At 44.9% G+C, this 25,513-nt stretch overlaps 1 protein-coding gene across 8 annotated transcripts in view; it reads left to right on the top strand.

Annotated features, from left to right (window-relative positions):
• Positions 1-19,274, top strand: part of RIC8B (RIC8 guanine nucleotide exchange factor B) — a 98,608-nt gene extending 79,334 nt beyond the window's left edge. For 2 of the 8 annotated variants that reach the window (XM_045587555.1, XM_036457731.2), the window contains exons 9-10: positions 3,521-3,640; positions 17,467-19,274. In XM_045587555.1, the coding sequence (XP_045443511.1) occupies positions 3,521-3,640; positions 17,467-17,578 (232 nt within the window). In that variant the 3' untranslated portion in view covers positions 17,579-19,274. Of the gene's footprint in view, positions 1-3,520; positions 3,641-5,277; positions 5,411-6,655; positions 6,740-10,915; positions 11,055-11,691; positions 11,869-17,466 lie in introns of all 8 variants that reach the window. The other 6 variants (XR_004991346.2, XR_004991348.2, XR_006742754.1 and 3 more) reach the window with 6 other exon arrangements.
• The last annotated feature ends 6,239 nt before the right edge of the window (positions 19,275-25,513 follow it).

Raw genomic sequence — 25,513 nt, 5'->3', positions numbered from 1 at the left:
ATAAAGGCCTAATATAATACAAAATTCTCAATGAAATACCACAGAAAATACCCACCACAATTAGTGTACTTAAAGTATCTTAAGACTCAGCATCTTGGAACAAAATAAAACGAACCCCAGTATTTCATAGGGTTAAGATCCTGAAATTGAAAGCTAAGTCGCATACTCTACTGTTTGAGGTTATAAGGTGGCAAGTGTTTATTCAACTGAAAATAACCTATTTTATGGAAACTGACATCATTGTTGTGGTGATTGTTTTCTAGTCTTCTCTGGGTAAGGAAACTGCATGCCACTAGTGTGAAGTGGGGAGCAAGGGAGGAGACAGGGTCCCAGTCTGCCTCCTGCCCCCAGCACGCTACCATCTTTCCCTTAAGAGGGTGGCATAGCTCCTGTTGTTTGCTGTGGTGTTGTTTACATTGTTCTGAGTACGGGGGCAGGTGGGGTGATTTTGTAAAGGAGAAATGAAACCTGAATCCCTGGAGTGACTTTGGGGGGACTGGAATGTTCTACTCCATGGGTAAAGGATGGTAAGTTCCTACTCCATAAAAATTAACTTCTAGCTACTACTTTTATGTTTAGTGAGCAAAGGATTTTGTGATTTTACAATAGTACCTAATTTCAGAGCAAGCCATTCAATCATTTTAGCAGCAGAGAACTTGAGGTCAGCTTACGGAAAACAGACATCATTCCCATTAAGCCCTTAAAAGAACTAAGAAAAGAATCAAATGTGCTCTGACCCAGGAATGCATGTCCTGACCTTTGTGTGCTGTGGTGTCCACCGTACCACAGAGCTCACCCGTGTGTCCTCCTGACAAACCTCTCCCTGAGGCACACAATGGCTTATATAATGTCATCATATTCTAAAGCAGTCTGTGGGCCTGGTTTTTAAAATCACCCTTCCATAGACCTTTATGAGAGAAGCCTTCACTCAGGAGACAAGATGAGCATATATGTTAATATGTCTACTACCTTCCCTTATACTTTGTTCTAAGAACTGATTTCCTTTGTTTGCTTGGGAAGTGGTATGTGCCTACAATAAGTACTTTTTACTTATCATGTATAAGACTAGTTGTTTTCTGAGTTAGCAAGCGGTAGTAGAGAAACCAGTAAAAACATGTCTCATTATATGTCTAAGTAAATAATAGATGGGTGATGGAATTTTTCATTGTGGCATCTGGATACCTCTTAAGAACTCTGTAGTTCTCAGAATCCTTGTCTGGGTCCTTTTTGTTCTTGATTTTTTTTTGGAAAATGATGACCCCATTCGGTATTTTTGTTAATGGCCACTTAACTAGAGGACTTTTTCTCTTCTTTTATGAGCACCTAAGTAAAAAAATTTAAAAAATAAAATAAAAAAGGAGAGGCAGTAATAATGCATTACAAGTGTCTGAAGTAGGCACTCTAGCCCAGTGTTTCCAAGCTCATTGTGTATCAGAATTATCTGGAAAACTTAAAAACATCCTATATAATAAAGAGATGATATGCAAATTAACCATCACTCCAACACACAAGATGGCCTCCCCCAGTGGACACAAGATGGCCACCACAAGATGGCCAGCAGGGGAGGACAGTTAGGAGTGACTAGGCCTGCAGGGGAGGACAATTAGGGGTAACCAGAGCCAGCAGGGGAGGGCAGTTAGGGAAAATTGGCTGGCAGGGGAACAACTAGGCATCTATCAAGCTGGCAGGGGAATGGTTAGGGGTTGATCAGGCTGGCAGGCAGGTGAGCAGTTGGGAGCCAGCAGTCCTGGATTGTAAGAGGGATGTCTGGATGCCCGTCAAGGCCCAATCCCTCGAGGGGTCCCAGATTGGAGAAGGTGCAGGCTGGGCTGAGGGACACCCCCTCACCCCACCCTCACCCCCATGCACAAATTTCTTTAGTATATACATGTACACACACACACACACACACACACAGATTAAGTTCTCTTTAAAGTTTCCCAAGTGATTCTAATGTACAGCCAAGGCTAAAAATCACTGGCAAGCCTGTGGGTTTCAGACTGTTTACCCTGAGCATCACAGTTCCTGGCATAGTCTTAGGGAATACCTTACGAGTGCAGACAAATAGAGGGGGCTCTTGGCCATCCCTATCTCTTCTGCCTGAGCAGTTCCAACTTTTGTCTACTTTACACAGTGGCCCTCTACCGAGGGTTTCATTTGTTAAATAAGCAGCAGGGGATGGTTTCCACTGCTTTGAAGGAAAAAAGATTTTTTAACCACAGCTCTAGACATAGGTCTTATGTAAGAATGGCAAAACAGATGTTTTAGATCCAGTTTTTGAGGATGGTGAGCACTGAATTCTTTCACAAGAATCTGCATGTCATGTAACCTCTGAGGAATTCAGCAAAAGAAAAAGAAATGTGGTAATGCATAATAGTACCTGTGGCTTAACCCTTACTCCACATGAGAAAGCCCAGGCCAGTGAAGTTAACTTGCCTAATAGAAGCTCGCCACAGAGAACCGAATTGATCACAATGTCCTTGTCTTGGCCCACATGACTTTTTCTATTGATTCTTGCATCCTAACCTCTAGTTTATTCCAGTCCCAGCATTCCGCATTCCAGTTCACTCACTTGCTTCTCCTGAAGGCCTGGTCCCTGAACGCATTTGTGTTTGTAGACCCTACAAAGCAACTTATTAGCAATTTGCTGTTTGCAGGGATATTTCATTTGATCATTAAAAGCAAACCATCTGTACTTGGCTAGTACAAAATGCTACAATTGCTTGTCCTTTTCTCCAGAAATATATTTAACTTACAGATATTTAGCAGCCATTGGAAAAACTACCTTTTACTTCACTTTCTTAAAAAAATAATGTGTCTTTTATCTAAGAGGATAGCTTGTTTGTATTAGAACTTCGTGCATAGTTTATGGAACCTACTCATTCTAAGTACTTTATTAAATCTATTTCCAGAAAGCCAGATGGGGTGTACCTGTGTTTTGGTAGGCTACATTTCATTCCTTTTTTATCTAGGTCAGATCAAATCTAATTAAAATTGTTCTTCTGCTTTATCTTTTATTATTTAAACACTCATTGTCTTCTGTGGTATCACTAATGGACTAATTTATTGAGATTATAAATTGGCATGCTTTCATTTTCAGATTCCAGCCTATCATCATTTTTCCAAATTTTTTTATATGTTTTATGCTGTATCACAAAATGAATTTCTTACTCTCTTAAATCATTTTCCCCCTCATAATTAATGAAGAAGGTGTGCATCCAAGGATAGTTACCCTAAATAGCCAATCAAATTTCTTATTTTTAAAAAGCAGCCGGGCCTTATTTTTTTTTAAGCTGGCAAGTAAGTTAGTTTTACTTTTTGAAAAACAATAGTTAATACTAGGAAAGTAATTTAAAAAAAAAAATCCTAGAGCAGTTCTATACCCTAAAATTCTATCATTGCCAATTTTTTTTTTGTGGCAATTATACTCTTTCTTATTATAACTTACAACTTGGACCAGCAAAATATAGAAAGAGCATAATTTTAAAACATACAGCATAACTTTTTTTTCTTTTTATAGCATTAATCTTATCACTGGTCATTTAGAGGAACCAATGCCAAACCTTATAGATGAAATGACAGAAGAACAAAAAGAATATGAAGCCATGAAACTTGTCAACATGCTTGATAAACTTTCCAGGTATTGTATTCCCATCCATTTTTTGCTTGGTTTCTACAAATGTTCTATTTCTTTGTCTCTCTCGCTGAGAGTTACCAGAGAGCAGCAGCTCTGGAAACCCATGCTGATTGGCACAGGGTGGCCCTGGCAGCAGCAGTTAGTGCTCTCGGCTCCCGTGTCCCCTCCCTGTGCCTCTGGATATGCACTCTGCAACAGTCACAGTCCCCAAGGTGGCACAGTAACTGCTAGGTCACTGTGACATTTAACCAACTAACCTCCCTGTCTTCAAAAAGATGCTGAGTTAGGTTCAGTGATTTTGCCGCTTCTTGTATTTTTTGTTTTGGTCTGTTTTGGTTCTTTGTTTCAAATCATGATGCTTTTTTTTTTTTTTTTTTTTTTGCTTTTTTGATGGAACCAAGAATTCTAAATTGTCATGCACCCATCAGGAAAAAGTGAAAAGGAATAGCTCAAATGAAGGCTTTTCTGAAAGCAGGCGCTTGCATTAATTAGGGGCTCTAAAAACAGTCTCCCCTTCCCTTTTGGCTCCACATCTCCTTCTCCTCCAAAAATAGTCAGTTTGGAAAATAATTAGATCAAATATATACTAATCAGCAACTAGGTATCTTGGAGGAATTATTAGAAAATATTAATTCCTTTCACACTTGCCTGAATTGCTTATTTTCCGTCCATGCATTGAGTCACTTTCTCGTTTAAGCCATCTTGAGTGAGTGCTTCTGTGTCACTGAAAGGTGAATTTCTTCTGTTCATCTCCTTTTTCACACTCTGAAGAACAGTATCCCACAGCCAAGAGAAGCAGCAACTGGAATAGGAAAGCCAGTCATTGAAGGAAAAGGTGTAACAAAGAGGGCAGAAGCTTAGAGCACAGCAGGAGGCTGAGTAGAAATGTTTGAAAGCATGAGTGTGTGACAAGAGTGGGTGGGTAGTTAGACCCTTTGCGGAGTCTGAGCTTCTTTCAGATGATGCTGTCAGTGTGGATGGTATTTAGAAGTAAGTAGTTTCAGCACCTGCAAACCTAGTAGAACTTCTAGCGAGTCTTTTTAAACTCTCATCTTTTCCCAGGGTTACAATTTAATCAACTGACAATGCTCACAGTCTTCAAAAGACATTGTCATCTGTTTGCAGATGACATTCTCCATACTTTTGATAGAATAGTCAAATATAAGATACAATATAGCAAACCTATGGGAGGCAGAATAACAAGTTAGGAATGAATATGTAACAGTAGGATTTGTCCTTAGCTGTTTCCAAAAGGACCGATGAAACACAGAGGTCTGAGTCCCTCTGCTCGGAGAGCAGGAAGTGTTAACAGGACTGAGTGGAGCACATTAGTATGTTAGGACATACTAGCAAACCGGTCAGTTACATAAATATCCTGTTCATAAATTGTTTTAATAATATGAGTTCTTAAAAGATAACAAAATTGCTAGTCAACTGGCCCATATATCCACAATGAGTAAGCTCCAAGCTAGGAAAGTGGGAGATGAGGGACAGAACTACATAAGACAATACAGTGTCATTCAGGTACTTACTGAAAGAGACAAGAGGCATCCCTAATATAAATTCACCTTTATGGGTGTTCCTTTAACAGCAACAAAAACAGTGCCAGGGCCTTCTTGTGATTTCAGGGAAATTCACAGAGGCTGCCAATAAATAAATGCACAAACGTCAAGTCTGAAATAACCAAGCTTCCACCTGATTTAAACTATGCCTCAAAGAAAGTATGTACTCACCCAGCAATACCCAGCAGATAGTGCCCAACTCAACCTGAAGGTGACACTGATTTTTGCACTTATAAAGCACAGCAAATAGGTCTTGTTGGTACCGATTTTGCTGTTGAAAAATTGGAGCTAAAGGCAACTTGGAGAGTAGTCCTACATGACAGACTTTGCATGACGTGTGTGGGTCTTTCACATTGTTTGCCTTTCTGTGCTTTCTAACATTTGCTCTCACTAATAAAAGTCAATGACAAAGCTGTGTGGAGATCAGCTCGTGGGCATTCCAAAGCAGAAATGCAAAGAATGAAGCCATTCTTTATGCATCTTATATGTTTGTCTTAAGTTTCTTCTCTCTTTTCACTGTTATTGGTTTTGGTTTTGGTTCTTTTGAGGTAAACAAGAAGCCATAAGCCAAAGTAGACTAAATGCAGTACAAGCCAAGGAACATTTATTGTTAGCAAGGCGCTGTGTTAGGAAGATGAAGGAGGTTGGTGAACATGACAAGCTCTGCCTCTGGAAAGCTCACGTTCTAGTGAAGGAAATCTGTTCTAGAAGAAAAGAAAATAAGGTCTGTGTGGAACTGTAAGCACCCAGGAAAAGGAGCATTTCGTTCTGTTTGGATTGTTTTAGGAAAGGTAGCATTTGTGCTGATCCTTAAAGTGTAAAAGATATTTAATAGACAGGTAGAGAAATGACCATTCATTCTGGGCGGAGGGAAACTTATTTTTGTTAAGATAAATCTTTGGTATCCACATACTACATCCACATACTACATCTTTCTTCTAAAGAGCTCAAGTTGTTTTATCATTACTTGATTAATATACTATCAAATTTATCATTGGGGGAAGCAAGTCCCAAAGAATTTCCCAAACATTTCCAAACTAATGTCTGGTGATAATCCATTTCCGTTAACAGTTTACAAAACATTTCACATACATTCTCTTGCTAGCTTCATAATAAAGTGAGACTAGGAACTTTATTTTCCAGAACTCAAGACTTTTGCTTTGTCTGCTGTGCTACTGTGTCTGTCTGTGAGAGTCAGTGTTGGCCACAAAACTTCCTGGTCATTTTCTTCAGCATTGTGCTGCTGGTCAGCTCCCTCAACCTCCAAGGATGTCCTGCACCCACCAAGTCTTTATTGCACTAAAAGTGTACTGTAGCGTCATCTGGTTAAATTCCTTCTCAGAAATGGAATCACTCTCTCCTGGGCCTGAACTGAATGGCACGTGAGTCAAGGATAGGGTTGGAGGTGATGTGGCCAATGAATGGACACTAGACACTTCCTTTTTTCCATCCATAGGAGAGCAGATGTGAAGGACCTGTACCAGGATGGTGGTTAGCAACAGTGGCCCGTGCCAAAGCATTTACCAAAGTGCTGACTAAGGTTGGTCATGCCACATACTGTTACTGAGCCTGGTGTAGGGTGTAGATGATATACACTACCAAAACTGTAAAACCACCAATGCAAAAATTAAAATTACATTTCCATGTTGCCTCCACGCTGGCCATAGCTACTGCCTCCAGGAGCTCACCATCCTAGCAGCCTTATCTTACCTGGATCTCCAAGGGCACTGGAGAGACCAGTGCTCACACCTTTTCTTCCCATTGAACACCACCTGGCTCAGAAGTATTCCAAGTGCTTGGTCTGTTTTTAAGTAAAAGGACTGTATTTGGAACAGATGTAGATAAGGGGGTGGCAGCGGACCTGGGGGTCTTAAGAGTTTGAGAATAATCTGAGCCCTATAATCCCATCATGTCTAGCTAGTACAGTGCCTTGTACCCTGTGGTTTCCCCAGTGTGAGAGAAAATAACACAGCTGATCCCCAAATCGAAGGTCATTTCCTGTTCTATAAAATAGCCTATATGGTTTACGACTTTACAGCATACTATTGGCAGTTCAATTTCTTGGCCAAATGTCATAAAATTCAGGACTAGAAAAGAATTCTATAAAGGTTCTTTGGCCCATGACTAGCTAATTTAAATATCAGGCTTCACAATTTATTTTATATAGAAATAAAATTTAATACTTATCAAAGATAAACTTTCAGGCTTGAGGCATGAGATTATTATAGAAAGCTTCATTTGACGATTTTAATGTGAGAGCAGAGGTGGAAAGGGGGATGAAACGTGCCTGCCTCTACACCTCCTCTTTCTTTCTCTGAATTGGAAAAAGAATAAGCCCTGCAATTTAAGCAGGAGATTAGAATGGGGATTGTGTGTAGTTAAGCAAGTCCAGTGTAGCTAATACAATTGCATTCACCTTAGCTACAGCACACAACTCGTATATAATAATGCAGCCTCCACCAAAAAGGAGGGAGAGGATTGATTGGCTTAAGCTTAAACTAACCAAGGGAAATAATATTTCAAGTTTGTTTTGACCTTTCTAATCCCCTCTAGTTCCTTAGTTGGAACCAGGACTGATTAATCTTATACCCCACCCTTACCCCATTACTTTTTAACAAGGTCCATTGCCTTTTCACTTATTCTATCAACATCCTCTAAAGTTTACATGTATATAAATAAATAATAATTATTTTCCCATTTCTTATCTAATAATTTTTATTTATTCATTCTTTTTTTTTTTATTGCCAGTCATTGTGCAATATTTGGGACATGGCTTTCTTAAGTGCAGGTACCAAATGTGGAATAGTTCCTTTCAATCCAGAGATTATTTTTAAACTTACTAAAGTTGGGACAAGTGCTTTATGACTGAAAAATAATAAATATGTAATTTTTTCTTGTAAATAAGTTACTTTGCTCTGTTTACAAAAGTAATAACTATGATTACACCCAACTTTTTGATGAGTTAGTCAAGGAAATGCTTTTCAGGTATGTTTCAGAAATGTGGTCCAATCTTTAAAGCATTGTGAAATCTATTGTAGGAACTAAAGTATAAAGATTTAATTGTTTACATCAGAAAATCCTTTAGCTCTCCTCTGTCCAATGTGGTAACCACCAGAAATAAATGACTGTTAAGCACTTGTAATGTGGTTAGTCTGAATTGGGATGTCCAATAAGTTTTAAATACTCAGACTTTCAAAGACTCAGTACAAAAAGAATTAAAATATCTCATTTGTTTAATATAGATTTTACATTGAAATTTTATGATATACTAAAAGTAATTTATCTATCTTTCTTTACTTTTTCAATGTATCTACCAGAGCATTTAAGATTGCGTATTTGGCTTACATTTTGTATCTGACATTATAGTTTCATTAGACAGCACCATTTCACATCATTAACATACACCCTGAGGTTGCTTGGAAGTCCAGTTAACAGAACTGGGACCCAGTTAAATTAATGTACCTTTGAAGTGGCAGATGAGCATTAATTTAAAAAACTGGATATTGTATGTTGCTAGGGTATGGAGGGCCCTTCCTTGCTGGACAATACCGAAGGAGGATGTCATGCTGCCTTTGTCCTGCCTGTTGGCAGTCACTGTCCTTTAACTCTAGTAGCAATGACTGCTTTGAGCTCTTGGTTTAAGCACTAGCTGAAATGACTTTTGACTTTCTGCTCTCTTTGTTACTCTCCTTGTTTAACTTTTACGTCTTTATATTTGGCAAGAGCATATAACTTCTATTTCTACTCCTTTATTCAATAGTGTCAGTCGGCCTACTGACCTCTTATTATTTAATTTGCTCATTTGGACAACAGGATAAAAAAATTCTATAAAGAAATTACCCAGACATAATAAAGAATACCTTTTTTTAAGGGGGAATAACTGAGTTTTATTCTTCTAGCATATCCCTAACCTCATCCTCTGTATTTTATCCATGCTGTTTAATGTGAGGTGGGCAGCACATTTTTAGAAGCTTTGCATGCTGTTTTCTAACAGAATTGAGAACAATAATAATAGACTAATATTTATATAGTGCTTTAAAGTTTTTAAAAAGTGCTTCAATACATATCTCCTTTGAACACTGAAACAGCCCTGTGACTTAGGTAGGGAAAGGTGTTTTACTGAAGAGTAAGTGGGACCAGTGTTTATATGACTGACCCAGGGCCTGGCATCTGGATAATGACATAGCCGGACTCAATTCCTAGTCTTCAGACTCCAGATCATGTTATCTTGAAAATTACCAACACCTCTCAAAAATTTGTCTGTCTGGTTATTTTTAATAAAACATTCTAAATGTTAAACAAGCACAAAGCATAAAGATAGATAGTAAGCATATTTTCCTGAGAAGATCTTTTAGGTTTGGATGGCATATATTCCTATTCTTTCATCCCATAATTGATTTGAGCTCTTTTCCAATAGCAGATTAGGAGCTAAATAAGTAGCCTATGCTTTAAAAAAAACAAACAAAATAAAAAAAACTAAGTTTTATATAGAGGAAACCTGTAAAATTGCTGTGATTCCATAGTAATATAAGGTGTCTTTTTTTTTTTTTATGGTCTCAGTTTTGAAAAGAAAATGATTTTAGGTATTCTAACATTCTTATACTTAGTATGATCACATTAAACAAACTTAACTTTTAAAAGGCTTCCCTTTGAGACTGTTTAGACAACTCCCAATTGCCTTCACAAAATGGAAGGATGTGGTATGAACAATATGCCATATCTATTTGTCTTGGGAGTGATATTTTTATGCTATATGTTTAACCTTCCCAATTGTACCCATTCCCAAAGTATGAGAGTGAGGGCTGAAGGGCCTCAGAATCGTTTTTTGAAAGATGCAACCTAGAATTTGCTGTGGAAAAGCCTCCACACACCTCCTACCTCCTGGGTTAGTGGCTTAGTGAAAAACCAGTATAACCAGGCAGCCCTGGGAGGCGTTAGATGAAAAATGGAAGGAGAGATGAAGGATCAGCGTCCAAAGGACACTTCTACAGTATGGAACCGAACATGTGAACCAGGGCCAGAGGCTGTAATGTTATTTCTGTGAGGGAAAAAGGTTAAAGTCACTTATAAGAATATTCCAAGTTACTGGGAAATCCATTGTATTTCAGTGAATTAGTGGCTATTGCAGTGATGCTGAAATCTTGAAACAAGATGCACTCAGACATGGAAATGTCACAAAGATTACAGAGCTGCTTTCTCCAGGCCATCACTGGCTCCATTCTTGCAGGGCATTTTGGGAAAAGCTCTGTGTTAATTAAAGGGTTTTATTTATATACTAGTTTCTCAACCTATCTCTCAAATGTGAAAAGGAATTAAATATGAAATGGCTAATTTAAAATGTCAGGGTTCTTTTTACCAAGCCAACCTTGCATTAAGAGCAGGAATCCCTGGGCCAAAGAAATGGTTCCCAATTATCCCATCCTGGGTTTTGTTAGACATTGTACATAAGTCAACAAAGCAAGTATGTAACAGAACCTGCCTAAACAACAGCCACCTCATTAAAAACAGAGAATTAATCAGAGAATGATTGAAGGAAGCTATGCCTCATAGGTTCCCGAACCCCTTTTCTTCCTTTCTAATCATAGAACAAAATATGTTACATAAAAGGAGAGAAACTATTATGCAGTACTCAATTAGAGGGAGGTGAATAGGTCTCTAACATGCTGTTTTATCAAAAGAGCAGACCGGTGTTTGCATGACTGTTATTTCATTACAGACCCTGTCATTAATTCCATGTGTCAATACTGCCCTGTAGTACCCAGAGCAGACAAGAAAGAAGAGCCCTTGAAAACAAGGGAATGATTTTTGAGTCGTTATCAAGCTAAGTGGCAAGCGGGAAGCTGAAACTCGTATAGGTAAATTCGAAGGGACTCGGGAGATCTGCAAGTGGGAAACAAGAATGCATTTTACCAACTGCTTAATTATGTCCTGTTTTTCAACAAGTACACTTGAATTGAATGCTTTGTTTGTATTGCACAAAAACATGTGCTGTGGGCAAGAGTATTCTCTTGCTTCCAGGTCAAGTAAGGTGTTTTATACACATCTGGCCTCTTCTATAATGTGCGGTTGGGTATATTAGCATCTGATCCCCAATATTGCACTGTCGTTTCTGGGGGAAAGAGTTACATAGGACCCAGAAGCCCTAAAAAGTGGAATCTTCTCTCATGTTCTGAGAAGTTTATATAAGCCCAGGCATCCCAGAGGACCACTCTTACAGGGAAATAGAGCGGATATATGTTAAAGTATATCTGAAGAAAGAGAAAGATACCAGACAGTTTTAAATATGGTGTAAGTTCCATAATCTCCCACCCCTCGCTCTTTAAGAAAGCATTTTTTTGTTTCCATGAGCATCCCAAGGGTTAGGCTGGGGCAAAGTAGGGTTTCCTTTCGTGGACGTGCTTTATCTGTGTCCTCGTGCCTGGCCAAACCCTTATAGATTATGGTTCCTTATCGTTTAGTAAGATCAAATTTCTAAATGATGTTTCGTTCCAGTTGAACATTCTTGGAGGCTTATCTCTTCCCTGGCCAGATGCCTGATCAGATGAGAAGCCCGCCATGATTCTGTCACAGTGCCTAGACTGGGCTCTTTATCCAGTAGACATCACTGTACTTTTTGATGATAACGAGGGCAGTCTTAACTTGTGTTAAGGCCTGTGTATAGCATTGAAGGTAAGTATGAAGGAGTTGTTGCTATGTGACTATCTTAATCCTGATGCACATTTCAATATACAGTATTCTGTTTAACCACGATGTTCATGTATCTGACACCCTTAGGTGGGGCCTTCATCATTTAGGACCAATGATTCTTCATGAAGTAGCCTGTTTATTGAGGGCCATGATTGAGTTTAGGTCTTTCCCTGTAACTGTTGCCACTGCTTTGACTTACTTTGTAATCATTCTAATCATCCGCTGATAGTTTTGCAGAAAGGATTTCTGGTGTCGGTGTATGTCAGTGACAACTAGGTAGGATGCTGTGTTTAACTCTTAGGCTTAGACTATATAGCAGTATTGTGTTTTAGTGTCTTAAAAACTTAGCAGTTTTTTTAAAATAGATCAAAATTTTATTTAGTAGCCTAATATTTAGACACTTAGCATAGAATCTGGAGGATCATCTTGTCCAACCCTTCATTTTATAGATGAGGAGACTCAAGCCCAGAGGAGGAGATGACTTGCCCAAGGTCACCCAGCAAGGTAGTGGGAGATCTGCGATTCGAATCTAGACCTGGTGCTCCATGTGGTAGAAGCTGAGCCTACACCATTTAGTGGTTGGGAGCTCCAGGCTGTACAGTGCAAAGGGCCTGACTTCTGCCTCATCAGGGAAATTAATTAATTACACCTGAAATAATGAGAATGATTCCTGACAGATGGTTCTCTGTCATTCTCCACTGATGCTATGACCCATGTATTCTTTCAGTAAGCATTGAGCACCTGCTGTGTGCTCCGTCCTATGCTAGGTATGCAGACCACAGCCAGGGAAGACATGGACTCTGCCCTAGGATTGCTCACAGTCTACTAGAGAGAGCCCTGGGAGGAATTTCCTATAGAATACCCATAATGCCTCTCCTGGCTCTGTGGATCTGATGATGAAAGTGACTTTACCCAGAGATGCAGCTTTCCTCTTGGTTGTGGTTTACTCGGGAGGCCCAGAGAACCTTTCCTTTCTGTGCCAGTGCAAGGTGATAGCAGCTGCAGCTAAGGTTAGCTCAGACATGCTTACTGAGGGTCTGGATCTGCCGGCGCTGTGCTAGACACGGGTATGAAAATGAAAGCATGCAATTTTTCTTATATGTCAGTGATACTGTACCACAGCTTTCAAGCTTTGTAAGGAGAATGTTTTAAATGTAAGGCCCTTGAAATAGAAGACAAAAATACCTCTGTACTGTAATCCAGACTTGTCAGCCTAGGATTTCATAGTCTCCTTTGAGATTCTCTTTCATACCCTGTATCTGTTTTGAGCTTTTTTAAAAATTTACCTCAGCCAACCCAGCCTGTTTGCCAATCCCTGCACACAACTAACTCTTGTTTCTGTGCCTTTGCTTGACTAACTCTTCTGCTTCTGGGATGCCTTCCTCCCCATGATCCATATTCATCACCGCCATTACCGTCCGGCCCTGCATCTGTCGCCTGCAAGGAGTCTGTGACCAGCCTCCCTGTCTCCTGTGTCCCTCCCACGTGAACATATGATTGGTGGAGCAACATGTCTGTGGTATTCATTAATGCCTCCCATTCTCTGTTCATATCTGGCTGATCTAGATACAACGGAGCTGATAAAATGAAACAGTCTATTATAACCAGGTCAGGTATCAGACCTTTTAGGAGTGAGTCCCTAGATCAAAAGACTTCATTTTGCTATTTGTGGGCTGTTAGTTGTATGACAGAGAGGAAGACTGTTAGAAACGTTAAGATGGAGCTTTGCAACGTGGAGCTATAAGGAAAAGCAGTCACATACCTATCTGTAAGGGACCCTCTCTCTTTGTCCTTTGAGCAGATTTGAGTTGCAATAGGGTGAGTCGTGAGTCAAGCACCAGGCGAGGGAAAGGGCTCTGCCTGTTAATCTCTCAGGTTGTGGACCTGCTGTTCTGTAATTCTCTTACTACTGTTTAATGTGCGTGTGTGTTCTCTTCTGAGCTGGCTGAAAGCTTCTTGAGGACAGGGACCATGTCTTTTATTTGCTTCTGCATATTCTTCTCCCACTTAATTCCCCGACTGCCCTAATGACTTTCCGTAAGCAAGTGACAGGAAATGCCATTGTGGGTTCCATGACAGTCCAGCCATTGCACCTTGCACTTTAGGTGTATAATGACCTTTTGCCCTCATGACAATTAAGTGAGGTGGGTATTCCTATCCCAATTCTACAGGCAAGGAAGTGGAATTTCAGAGAGTTCAAGGTCATACTGCTAGTGAGCAGTGGATTCAGGATTAGAACCTTGGGCTGTCTTACTTTAAGCCTATATGTGCCTTTCATTATACCACAGTAACACGAATATTTAGGACTCCTTTACCGTTCATGGAAGTCTTTCATTTGAACTGTAGTTACTACTCTACTCCTACCACTATTAATGTTAATGCTACTACCGTGTTTCCCCGAAAATAAGACATCCTCCGAAAATAAGACCTAGCGCATAAAAGATAAGACATCCCCTGAAAATAAGACCTAGCGCAACTTTGGGGAGAAAAAATTAATATAAGACACTGTCTTATTTTCGGGGAAACAGGGTACTCACATCTTCTCTAGGAAGTAGTTAGAGCTAGCATCATCATTGTTCCCATCCCACAGACAGGGAAACAGGCTCAGAGACTTGCCCATCATCACTCAACTGGTAAGTGGAAGAGTTGGGACTTTACACAGACCTCCTGGCTCCAGATAGTTTTTGCTCCTCTATCACGTTGCTGCCTTAATTCATTTGCATGAATACATGATTACGTGGCCAGTGACCACGGACACTTCTCCCAAAGAAGTGTAAATTCCAAGCATCACATGGAGCCATGTGGGAAAGAAAATACTCATACCCTCGGAGCTCCCACGGTAGTGGAGGTGGAGACAGAGGGCCCAGAAAATAAGTGCTTGGGAAGAATGGACCACCAGTGGGTATTAACATATGGGCTTTTTATTCTGTAGATGAATTACTGGCCATAAAACTACTGAGTTGTTCTTAATTATTTCCATTGTAAAGTTGGGTTAAGGAGTAAGGATGAAACTAAGGGCCTTGATCTGAACATACTCCTCCCAGGTTTGACCAAGAAAGCTGCTCCCTGTACAGGTAGTAGCCAGCCCAGCACCATCAAGGGCACGCAGAAGCGTGAGGGGTGATGTCTGTCCACCAGCAATTCCTATCTTGGTAGAATTTTTCCCATCTCATCTACTTCCACCTACCCACTCCTCTACCCTCCCTCCTTACTATACCCTCAAGTCCACCAACTCCTCAGACCTCTGAGCTTTCTTATACCTTAATGTTTCATTCCCAGCAGTGCCCCCCTTTTCCTTCTGTATCAGTTATTAGTTTATAAGATGTGCACAGTGTGCCTCAGTGCTGGAGGGAAGTTTTAGTGGAAGCAGATCATTTCGAGCTCTCCACTAAACACTTCCACCCGGTTGTCGTGCAAGGACCGCACGCTCTTCACGTCCTGAAGATGCCAGCATCTCCCCAGCAGACCCGCTCCCTCTGCTGTGTCCTTGCTGTGGGCATGATGGGGCTGTCACGTGGTCAGTGAATGGGAAGCACGGGGACTCTGTTCACCAGCCAGCCTGCCCTCCCAGGGGATCCCAGGTCTACCTCAGAGACGTAGCCTTGACTTCCCACATCACAGCCATAGTCCAGCTTCCTGTGTCCTCTCTCACATGGTGGTAGGGCCATCCTAATGACTGGTCTCTGCCAGTGCCCCTACCAGTGTGCCCGCTGTACACACACAGCCACCAGAGACAGCTCCCCCGAGGCGGCCTGCCTGGGCATTTAGGGCACCTGAGGACTAGGTCCCAAGCTCCCCTCGCAGCCTTGCCTCCTTACACTCATTCAGACCCTCGCCACTCCCCAAACACAGCCTTCCACAGCTTCAGAGACAGCAAAGCTCTGCAAAGTCACACAAGTAAATGGGACCATACTGAGCCCTTTGCACGCCTCCTGTCCCTGCTGCCGGCACACGCCGCCCTGGCGTGCCGTCCCCGCTCCCCTGGCAGTGTGGGCAGTGTAGGCAGTGCTCCTCAGGAGCTGCCACAGTCCTTGGTCCGTGGTTCTCTTACAGCGCTTACCCCGTTACGTACGAGTCACTTTTCATGTATATGTTTCACCTGCTCGAGGGGGCAGCTGAGCTGTCTCCCTGTCTCCCGCATGTGACGTAGTTCCTGGCACACAGTGGTGAGCAGACACTGAGCAGCCGGAGGAGGGTGCTCCCAGGGCAGGCAGAGCAGGTCGCCCCGTTGTGTGTGCCGCAGCGCGCACGGCCGGATCGGGGCCCCTATGTCCCAGGTCTAACGTGGCCACTAGATGTGGGGCCTTGGGTAAGTCACTCCGTCTCTTCTGAAAGGAGGGGTTGGACTAAATGATCTCTAAGGCCCCTTCAGTGTCAGGTTCTGTGATTCTGACCCCATTGCTTGGATCAGGAAAACATGTTTCCTGTTTTATAATAAATATTCAGGCGCCTCAGCTTAACCTGTCAGCTGTCCACATTACTGATTCTTCAAACTGACCAGGCTGCTGTTGGCTTACCAGTAGCCACTGAGCTGCTCTCACGCCCAGGAGGTCTCACTGGGCTTAGCACGTCCCTGGCGTGTGGCTGGGCGCTCCCCAGTGGGGACGACAGCGAGGAGGCGGCCAGGGAGGTTTATTATTTGCCTTCACTCCAAGTCCCACCAGCATTACCGCCGCTGCCACGTGGGTTCTTGGTTGCAGATAAGTTTTCAGGGGGCGATACCAGCTTCCATAACAAGCAGGTTTCAGCAGCTCATGTGCCCATTCTGGCCTCCCCTACAGCACTGCTGACCTCCGGCCAGTCAGAACGCAACAGGTCCATTTGCCGTGATCTCCATGTAATAAAATAGGAACCCCTGGAAAGATTAAATAAATCTTTCCTAATGCTTTTTGATTGGCTTAATCAATAATTAATCATCTCTAGATGAGGCTGTACCTTGTGGAGTAGATGTAATTGGATTAGCTGGAAAGGGGCAGTTGGGGAGCTTTGAGGAGATTAAAATGGCTGTCAGAACCGTAATTAAACTGCTACAAACAAAAGCAGTGGTGTTTCACAAAAGGAGAAAGAGGAGGAAAGAAAAGGGAGGGAGAAAGTTAGGGAAGGCCAACTGATTCTAAATGAATCGAGTACCCATGTATCACTAGAGATCGGAGAGGCAAAATCAGACCTGACGCCTTATTCCGTGGCGAAGTCCACACGTCAAATCAGCCCTGTAACCGGGTGCCTGACCCTCTGCGACAGCTTCAGCTTCGCTAAAACAAAACAAATCCACAAAAGAAAAAAAAAGTGAATTACTGAAGACAGAAGGACCCGCTCCTTGGCCTGAGCCATTTAGACCTTGACTTTTCATACCTCTAATTGGCTTAGTGGGTTTGGCCTGTGTGAATGAAGCCTTTTATCTCCTGCTTTTTCTCTCCGTGCCCCTTTCATCTTTCCTGGTACAAACGACAGAGAACTGGAGGAAAAATACTTTGTTTTTTAAAGACTTTCCTTTTTAAAAGGCGGTGGCCTGGGCGGGAGGGAGGGGAGTGTGAGTGATGCTGGTGAATACTTTTTTTTCTCTCTTTTCTCTTTCTCCAGAGAGGAGCTGCTTAAGCCAATGGGACTAAAGCCTGATGGGACAATAACGCCTTTGGAGGAAGCCCTCAGCCAGTACTCCATCATCGAGGAGACCAGCTCAGACACGGACTAAAGCCATCACCTGCTCAATCCAGTCTTGCTTTTATCAGCGTCTTTTCTCTGTAGCTCCAGGGGAATCTTTTCTCTCAAACATTTATGCCCTTGCTTTGGCTAGAAACACATTAACTGGTTTACTCCTTGAGAATCCAGCATCCGTAAGAGGCGATCCTGTGTTTTTGCGCTCCTGAGGCATTCATGCAGAGCTGCAGTTAGATGGAGTGGCAGGGGCTGGCAGCAGCAGAACGCCATTTCGTCAGGACGGAACCGAAGGACTTCGCTGTCACCCAGCCCTGGCGGAATCTGGCAGGTCATTTGCCAAGATTCTTAGCAGAAGATTTAGCTGCATCCTTCCTCTCATCGTGTGAGCTGCCCTCCTGGATCTCTCCGGCAGACAGAGGCGCGGGAATCCGAAAGAACTGCTAAGTAAGGGCTGAGGCAAGTGGCTTGTTAGATCAGGACTGACTACATGGAAGCCAAGCAGCTGCTCCATAAACCTAGCTCCATTCTTCATTTCAGTTTTGTATAAAATATAGAAACGCGCGCGCACACACACACAGCCCCGGACTTGCAAACTGACTGCACTGAAAGTTTGTATGTCACTTACCTAGAACTTCAGAATGCATTTCTCCCTGTAAAATGACGGTTAAGTTCGGAGGCAGCTCCAATGCCTATTTATTCCCTCACGTACCTGAACACTATCCCAGAGAACTGAGCCCCATCTGCATCGTTGCATGGGGAGCATGCATTCTGAGGTTACCTCGGGGTGCCGGGAACACGTGTCCCAGCAGAGGGAATGGGGACCCCTGAGCCCTGGGACTCTCTGTGGCCTCTGCTGGGGCGGGGGGTCAGAGCACCCTTTTGTACATATAGGTCATTCATACGTCACATGTTTTAAGTGGGGGCTGTGTGTGTGTGTTCTACCTTTCTATCATATGATCAGTTTATCAGTAACCTTATTTATTAAAAAAAAGAAAAAGAAAAAAGAAACACAAATAGTTACTGTTAAACTGATCAAGGCTATTTTTACTTTAAAAATTGGTCATATAAAGAAGTAGAAAATGAATCGGTGAGCCTGGTTAATCAGTGGCTAAAGTTGAAAAGGGGTTGGTTTCCTTTTATATATGTATGTATGTTTGTATACATACATATATACACACATAGAAAATGTGCTTAACCACTGCCTTTTAAAACTTTAAATAAAACATTGGGGTTGATTCAATTTAGCCATCTGTGTGTGTTTCTTTACAGATACACGGGGTAAACTATTTCCCAGCTCATGCTTTTTTAAAGTACTTGTACATCTCACTTAAAATAGCCTCCTTACGGACAGGCACCTGGGTGTGAGTGAAAATGTCAGATCCAGAAACCACTTCTCTGGCAAAACAAAACAGGAATTGAGTTTTTCAATGCCTATGAGCCACCAAGAGAGAGGTCAAAAACTTCCTGCAGTTTGCTCATCAGAGAGAGCCTCAAGAATCTCTACTAAAATGTGCATACATTTCTAAAACGTTTAGTTATCTGGCTTTTAGGCCACAGAGAAGTTGCACAGGAGTGCTAGACGGAAGGCAGGGAAGGCCGGCAGCCGGGCAGGAAGCGGGTAGAGTGAGAAAGCTCCTCAAGGTTTCACAAATCTGGGAGAGTCTGTTTCCCGAATGACACGTATCACAATCTGGCCCATAGACTGATTCTCAAGAATGAGCCCGTTTCTTTAAAAAAAAAAAAAAAAAAATCCAGAACACTCGATAAAAAATCTAGGGGGAATACATTGCATTTTAGGATTGTCATCCAAAGCAGTCGGGTGTAGATGATCTTGGTGACTAGTTTTAACAACAGTTAAATGAAATGTGGCAATTCATACTTTTAGATTAAGTGAAAAAAGCTTAGAAGAATTTAAGTATTTTTGTTATTTCATGTACAAATGCATTTTGAAATATTTTTATAATTTCCACAACCTGATCGCTGTGGCATGCGTGTGGGTCTCCCTAACAAAGACCTTGTGCGGTGGGTCTGAGCAGCCTCACCTGAGCTGCGCTGCCGCTCAGCCCCCCGCACTGGGCACTGAGTCCTGCCTCTCAGCCCCCCGCACTGGGCACCGAGTCCTGCCTCTCAGCCCCCTGCACTGGGCACTGAGTCTTAGTTGTGAGGAAAGAACTTGCGGGGGGCGAGGTTGACAGTGACCACATCCTGCACGTGGACAGAGAACCGACACCTGTTGTGTGCTCACCACAAGGGTTTTCTATGTTGCGTCATGTAACCTCATCACATCCATCTCATACTAGAGATCATCTCCAAAGAGCCTGTCACCCAGCTCCCCGGGCCCGACCCCTAACCCTGCTCCTTCCCCTGTAACACACTGCCCACCTGGGTCCACGTTGTGCCTCCTATGACTCTGGAATGCTGGGAGAGGGGTAATTCTCAGGCCATTTTAAGCAATAACTATTTCAGCAGAACCAGAGTCAAGAACTTTCTATGTGAAGAGGTGATTGAAGTGAGGGGGCAGCTGGCTCGATGCTTCGCCAGCAAGGACCTGGAGTCCTGAGGCCGGAGTAGGGCTGCAGGCTTTCAGACCCCTGCCTGCACGCTGGCCTGCGGTGGGGGTGGCAGAACACACAACACACGGCCCCCGGCCGCATCCCTCCTGACCTTTGACACCACATGGAGGAATGTGTCCTAAAATAAGGCACTTGAGCTACTGCTTTGGAATAACAATCAACAGACACTTGAGACCCTTTTACGTGCCCAGGGGTCCCGGGGGGTGGGCAGGACAGACGTTATCCCTTAATAAGTAATGATGCTGGCTGACAAGTACAAGTACCAAGTATCTCCCGAGTTCCAGTCAGTCTTGCCACCTCCCAGCACTGGTTGTCACCTGTATCGACTTCCTCCCTGCCCCCGTTGTAAAAAGTAATATATGTTCATTGTGCAAAGTTTGAAAAATGCCGGAAATAATTTAAAAAAAAAATTCACCCCGAGTCCCACCACCCTGAGATAAATCACTGTTAATGTTTTAGTGTATTTCTGTCCTGTGTTTTTTCTATGCATATATAATTTATTTTACTACAAGATTGGGATCATGCTGTATTTACAGATTTGTATCCTGCTTCTTTAACATTGTGAGCATTTTCCCATGTCAATAAATATTCTTCAAAAATGAATGGCTATATGATATTCCGTTATATGAACTGTGGTAAGAACTGCTAATTGCCTACCCGTGTTATTTTTCCTTACTGACCGAAGACATCGACATAACCCCTCCCCCAGAAAAGAGAGGTCCTGCTCTCTCCCTGGGGCCGGAGACGGGAATAGCAGTAGCACCAGGAAGAGCGGGCGGCTTTGCAATAGGGCCCTGGCCTGCAGGAGCCTCGGGAGCCCAGATCACGACAGTTAGGGGGTTTTGGTCAAGGAGAGGCACTTAGAAATACCACAGCGGGAGGTGCAGGTGTCTTTACAAAGTCTGCACGTGAAAAAGCAGACGAGGTGTCCGTCATGTTGGTGCTCGGTGGTCGTGGGCAGTAACTTGCTTCACTGTAATTCCCAAGTGGAGGGGGTGCATGAGGATGGCGAGAGGCAGGCTACCCTTCCAAGAACAGCAAAGGGACACAGATCAGAACAGGCGGGTACGTGGCGAGCACCATCCGAGGTGGGACCCGTGAGTGCTGCTCTAGGAGCAGACATGGGGCGCAGGAGGGAGAGGATTTAAGATTCAGGGAAAGGGAGAGGCCTCCGGGGAGGACTTAGGGGGTGTGGCTTGGATGTACTAAGCTGAGCCGGCACAGAGTTTTCAAGCAGCAGCAGAGCAGCCTTCTCAGAGGGAGGGGGCTCAGCCTCAGAGTCCCAGGCCCTGCACTGTAGGCAGTGGGTCCCTTCCCTGAGCTCCAGAATGGTGTTGGTCACGGAGCACCAGGGAGGGAAAGAGTGGCCCAGCCCGCTGCGCTCTGCTTCAGAGGAACCTGGTGGGGAAGGCTGCCCCGGAGGGAGAAGCAGACTCTCCTCCGGCTCCTGCAGTCGGATGGGTGTTCCCTTTTCGCTACAGCTCAGCGCAGACCCTGGGCCAAGGCTCCAGCTGCATCCAGGCCGCAGGGCCGGCTGCCTCTTCTGCACGGCTGTGCCACTGAGTCCCGGGTCAGGCACAGTACTGAGCACTCTCCGTGCACTTTCTAATTTTATCTTTGTAATGACTCACACTTTTCAGATGAGAAAACAAAGGCATAACAAGGTTAAGTATTATGTGCAAGGCACATAGCCGGTAAGTAGCAAAATTTGAACTCAAACCTGTTTAAAATACTATGTTATGTGTTGCAATCAGAGAAAGGTGTAATGAAGTCTTCATTTACTCGGGAGAAAAGTGTTCAGACAAGATGGAAATGGGAAAAACAGGATTGGGGAAATAATTACAACCCATGTCCCACCCCTATCCCCCATTTCCATCACTCAGCAATACCGAGAATCCCACCTCAGAGAGGCCCACACGCATAAGCACACTGAACCCCAGGAACTCTATGCACCAGGCACTGCTCGAGATGTTTGGAGACACAAACATGACTGGAAGTCCCCGTCCCCAGAGTGCCCATGGGGGGAGTCCATACCGAACCCTTTCACAGCACAACCTGCAGCGGACGCCAGGGCGGGGGCTTCAAGAACAAGGTTTCGCCAAAACCGGTTTGGCTCAGTGGATAGAGCGTCGGTCTGCGGACTGAAAGGTCCCAGGTTCGATTCCGGTCAAGGGCATGTACATTGGTTGCAGGCACATCCCCGGTAGGGGGTGTGCAGGAGGCAGCTGGCCTATGTTTCTAGCTCTCTATCCAACTCCCTTCCTCTATGTAAAAAACAAACAAACAAAAAAAAAAAACACACACAAAAAAAACAAGGTTTCATAAGTGACACCTGCGCTGAGTATGGGCTTGCCACGTGGGAGAGAGCCCGCTGCCAGAGCTGGCTCAAACAAAAGCTGAGGGCCAGGGTTCTTTCTTTATTTTTTTTAATCTTCACCTGAGACTATAGGGTTTAAGGTTGTTTGTTTTTATTGATTTGAGAAACTTCAATGTAGGAGAGAAACGTTGATCATTGCCGCTAATATGTGCCCTGACTTCGAATCAAACCTGCAGCCTTTTTGATGCATGGACAACACCGCAACCAACCAAGCTCCTCCTCACCCCCACCCCCTCCAAGCTGGGACAGGGCACAGGGTCCTGACGTGTTTACAGAACCCAAGCGGTTGAGCGTGACTGAAACAAGGGCTCCTGTGTCTTATGATGACGCAGTGACAGCACGTCAGGCCAGGCAAGGACACGACCAGAAAGACCCCTCTGGCCGCAGCGCGGAGAGCGAACGGAAGAGACAGAGGAGCCCAGGTAGGAGGCTGCTGCGTTAGTACAGCTGGGGCCGTGGTTGGCAGACTGCGGCTCCCGAGCCACGTGTGGCTCTTTGGCCCCTTGAGTGTGGCTCTTCCACAAAATACCACGGCCTGGGCGAGTCTGTTTTGAAGTGGCGTTAGAAGAAGTTTAAAAAATTTGGCTCTCAAAAGCAATTTCAACCGTTGTACTGTTGATATTTGGCTCTGTTGGCTAATGAGTTTGCCAACCACTGCCCTGGGGGAAGCAGGCGGACTGGACCAGTGGCAGGAGGTGGAAAGCAGAACTAAGAAAACACTGCATTTACTCACTTGTTAGGAAAGGGCACAGTCAGGAACAGCCAGGTGCAGGCACAGGGCAGGGTGTGGGCTGGCCAGAGCTCAGGCGCCGACCCCAGCGCCTCCACAGGAAGTGCTCCCCGCCGGAAGCTCTCTGAACTGTCCTTTGGGGTTCTGCATCCACTTCACAGCACAAGCAGAGCTGGCGATTGATTCAACCTGGCCCTCCACCCTGGCGGTCAGGGGTGGGACTCGAAGTTCCCACCCTCTGATCACCTGGTGGTCTCCCAGCAGCCAGCCCCCTTCCCTGAGTGCTTTCCAAAGTCACCTCAGGAACAAAACAAAAGACCTCCAGCACTTGGGCCACTCAGGAAATCCCAAGGGTTTGGGGAGCAAACCCTGTGCAAAAAATGGGACGAGGGCGGAATATGCACATCTATTCTAATCAGAGCGAAATATGCTAATTACACTGGCAGGAATTTCATGCATCGGGCCTCTGGTTTATTAGAAAGAGCAATTTCACAGCTTTTTTCCATCCTCATCAAGCAAAGTGGTAACAGCAGGAATCGCCTGAAGGGGAAACTCAGGACAGAGTGGCAAGTGCCTGTCTTACCCCTCTCCCCTGGACCACTTTCCGCATGGGTCCCAGAGGCCCTCCTGTATGTTTGCTCAGAAGGCTGGCTCCCTTCTCCTCAGCCTCGCTGTGCCTATGCCACTGCCCACTGTGGGTCTCCGGGACCACACACAGCTCAGCACAGGAGCGGGGTGTGAGTTCCACGCTGGCTGTCTCAGTTGGCACTCACATGGAAACGTGAGGATTCTGACACCTGTTCCCTGCCGGGAGCACAGACTCAGGAAGATGAGGTAACCCAGGCAGAACTGGGACTGGCAGACCAGGAACGTCCCAAAGCCACCCCTGCGTCCCCACACTGTCCACCGAGCTGAGTTACAGCCGATTCTGAAGAAGCCTGTGCTGAGCCCTTGCTCTCTCCCAGGTGCCTGGCGAGCAGGCAGGCAGGAAGGCGGAAGGAAGGGGGAGGGAAGGAAAGCCCCTGTCAACCAGCCTCCCTTCTCACCTCCAAGTCCTCGGAGTCCGCAGACTAATTAAATGTAATAACTGTGACACTAAGGGCTTCACTCCAGTCCTCACAGCCACTGTTGTTCTTCCTGGTTGGCAAGTGGGCAAAGGAGGCCTAAGGGTTAGGCCACCGTGTTGGCAGCCCAGCTGGGCTCCGGCACAGAGGGCAGGTCCTCCGCCCTGCCCCCCGCCCTCAGAGGGAGCAGCCTGACCCCGATGCCTCTGCTTTTTGCCTCTTGTCTCCGGGGCCTTTCGGAGCACCCCTTCATACCATTTCCGTTTTAATATCTCCGCAAACGGTCTGGCCACCCGTGTGGCCCGGATACCCTGTCCTGGCTCCACTTCCTGCTTCCGATTCCTCAGACACTTCCACGGGCCATGGGGGGCTGCCCATCTGCAGCTCCCAGCAGCGCCGCGGTGGGGATTTTCCCAGCATCCCCCTCAGGTCACAGGCAGGCCCCGGCCCTCCAAGGGGGTGTTTCCAAGCTAGAACTTGGCAGAACCAGGACGCGAGAGCTCAGTCCTCCCCTGCTCCCTCCCAGAGCACAGCCAGGTTCTGATGACCAGAGGAGGCGGGCAGGAGGGGGCGCTGTATCTTTGGGCCAACTTCACCCTGAACACGTGTTTCATTCTCTGCTCTCCTCAGCACCCTCACCATCAGCACGTCTACCTCCCACCTTTAGGATGGCAGAGAGGGCACCACTCCCCACTGCACTCACCCCTGCCGCCCTCGGCACCCCCCCCCCCCCAGCTGGTCAGCCCAGCCCTGGGCACACAGGGAGCCTGCGGGCAGCCCTCGCCGCAGGCAGCCAGGGCCCGTTTCCTCTCCACCGGCCTGAGAACATCCCCCAGACTCCCGTCTCAGTGCTTCTGAGGCAGAAGCAGAAGGAAGACCTGCCGGCCCCCAGGCCACCATCCTGCCTGGCCCTCTGGAGAGGAGGGAGGGGGCCTGGAGGGGGGGGAGCAGGGTAGGAGATGCCCCTCCCTGTTTTCCTGGGTGTCAATTATTATAATTTAACAGACGGGGGGGGGGGGGGGGGGGCGGATATCTGTGTGACTGCAGCTTTGAACTTCTCGGTCCTTTGGGGCTGATGATGGCCAAGTGACCCATATTTAAAAAGCACTCACAATAAAATGACGCGCTTTCTTTGGTGCCGTCAGCTTCTCCCGTGAAAGGAAGACACGTTTTAAAACTGTCCCTTTTTGTCGGCGCTAATGGCTGTGCGGCGTTTCAGCTCGTC

The sequence above is a fragment of the Pipistrellus kuhlii genome, unplaced genomic scaffold (genome assembly GCF_014108245.1).
Source record: "Pipistrellus kuhlii isolate mPipKuh1 unplaced genomic scaffold, mPipKuh1.p scaffold_m20_p_3, whole genome shotgun sequence".
Taxonomy (NCBI): Eukaryota; Metazoa; Chordata; class Mammalia; order Chiroptera; family Vespertilionidae; genus Pipistrellus; species Pipistrellus kuhlii.
This window is presented reverse-complemented; position numbering and strand designations above follow the sequence as displayed.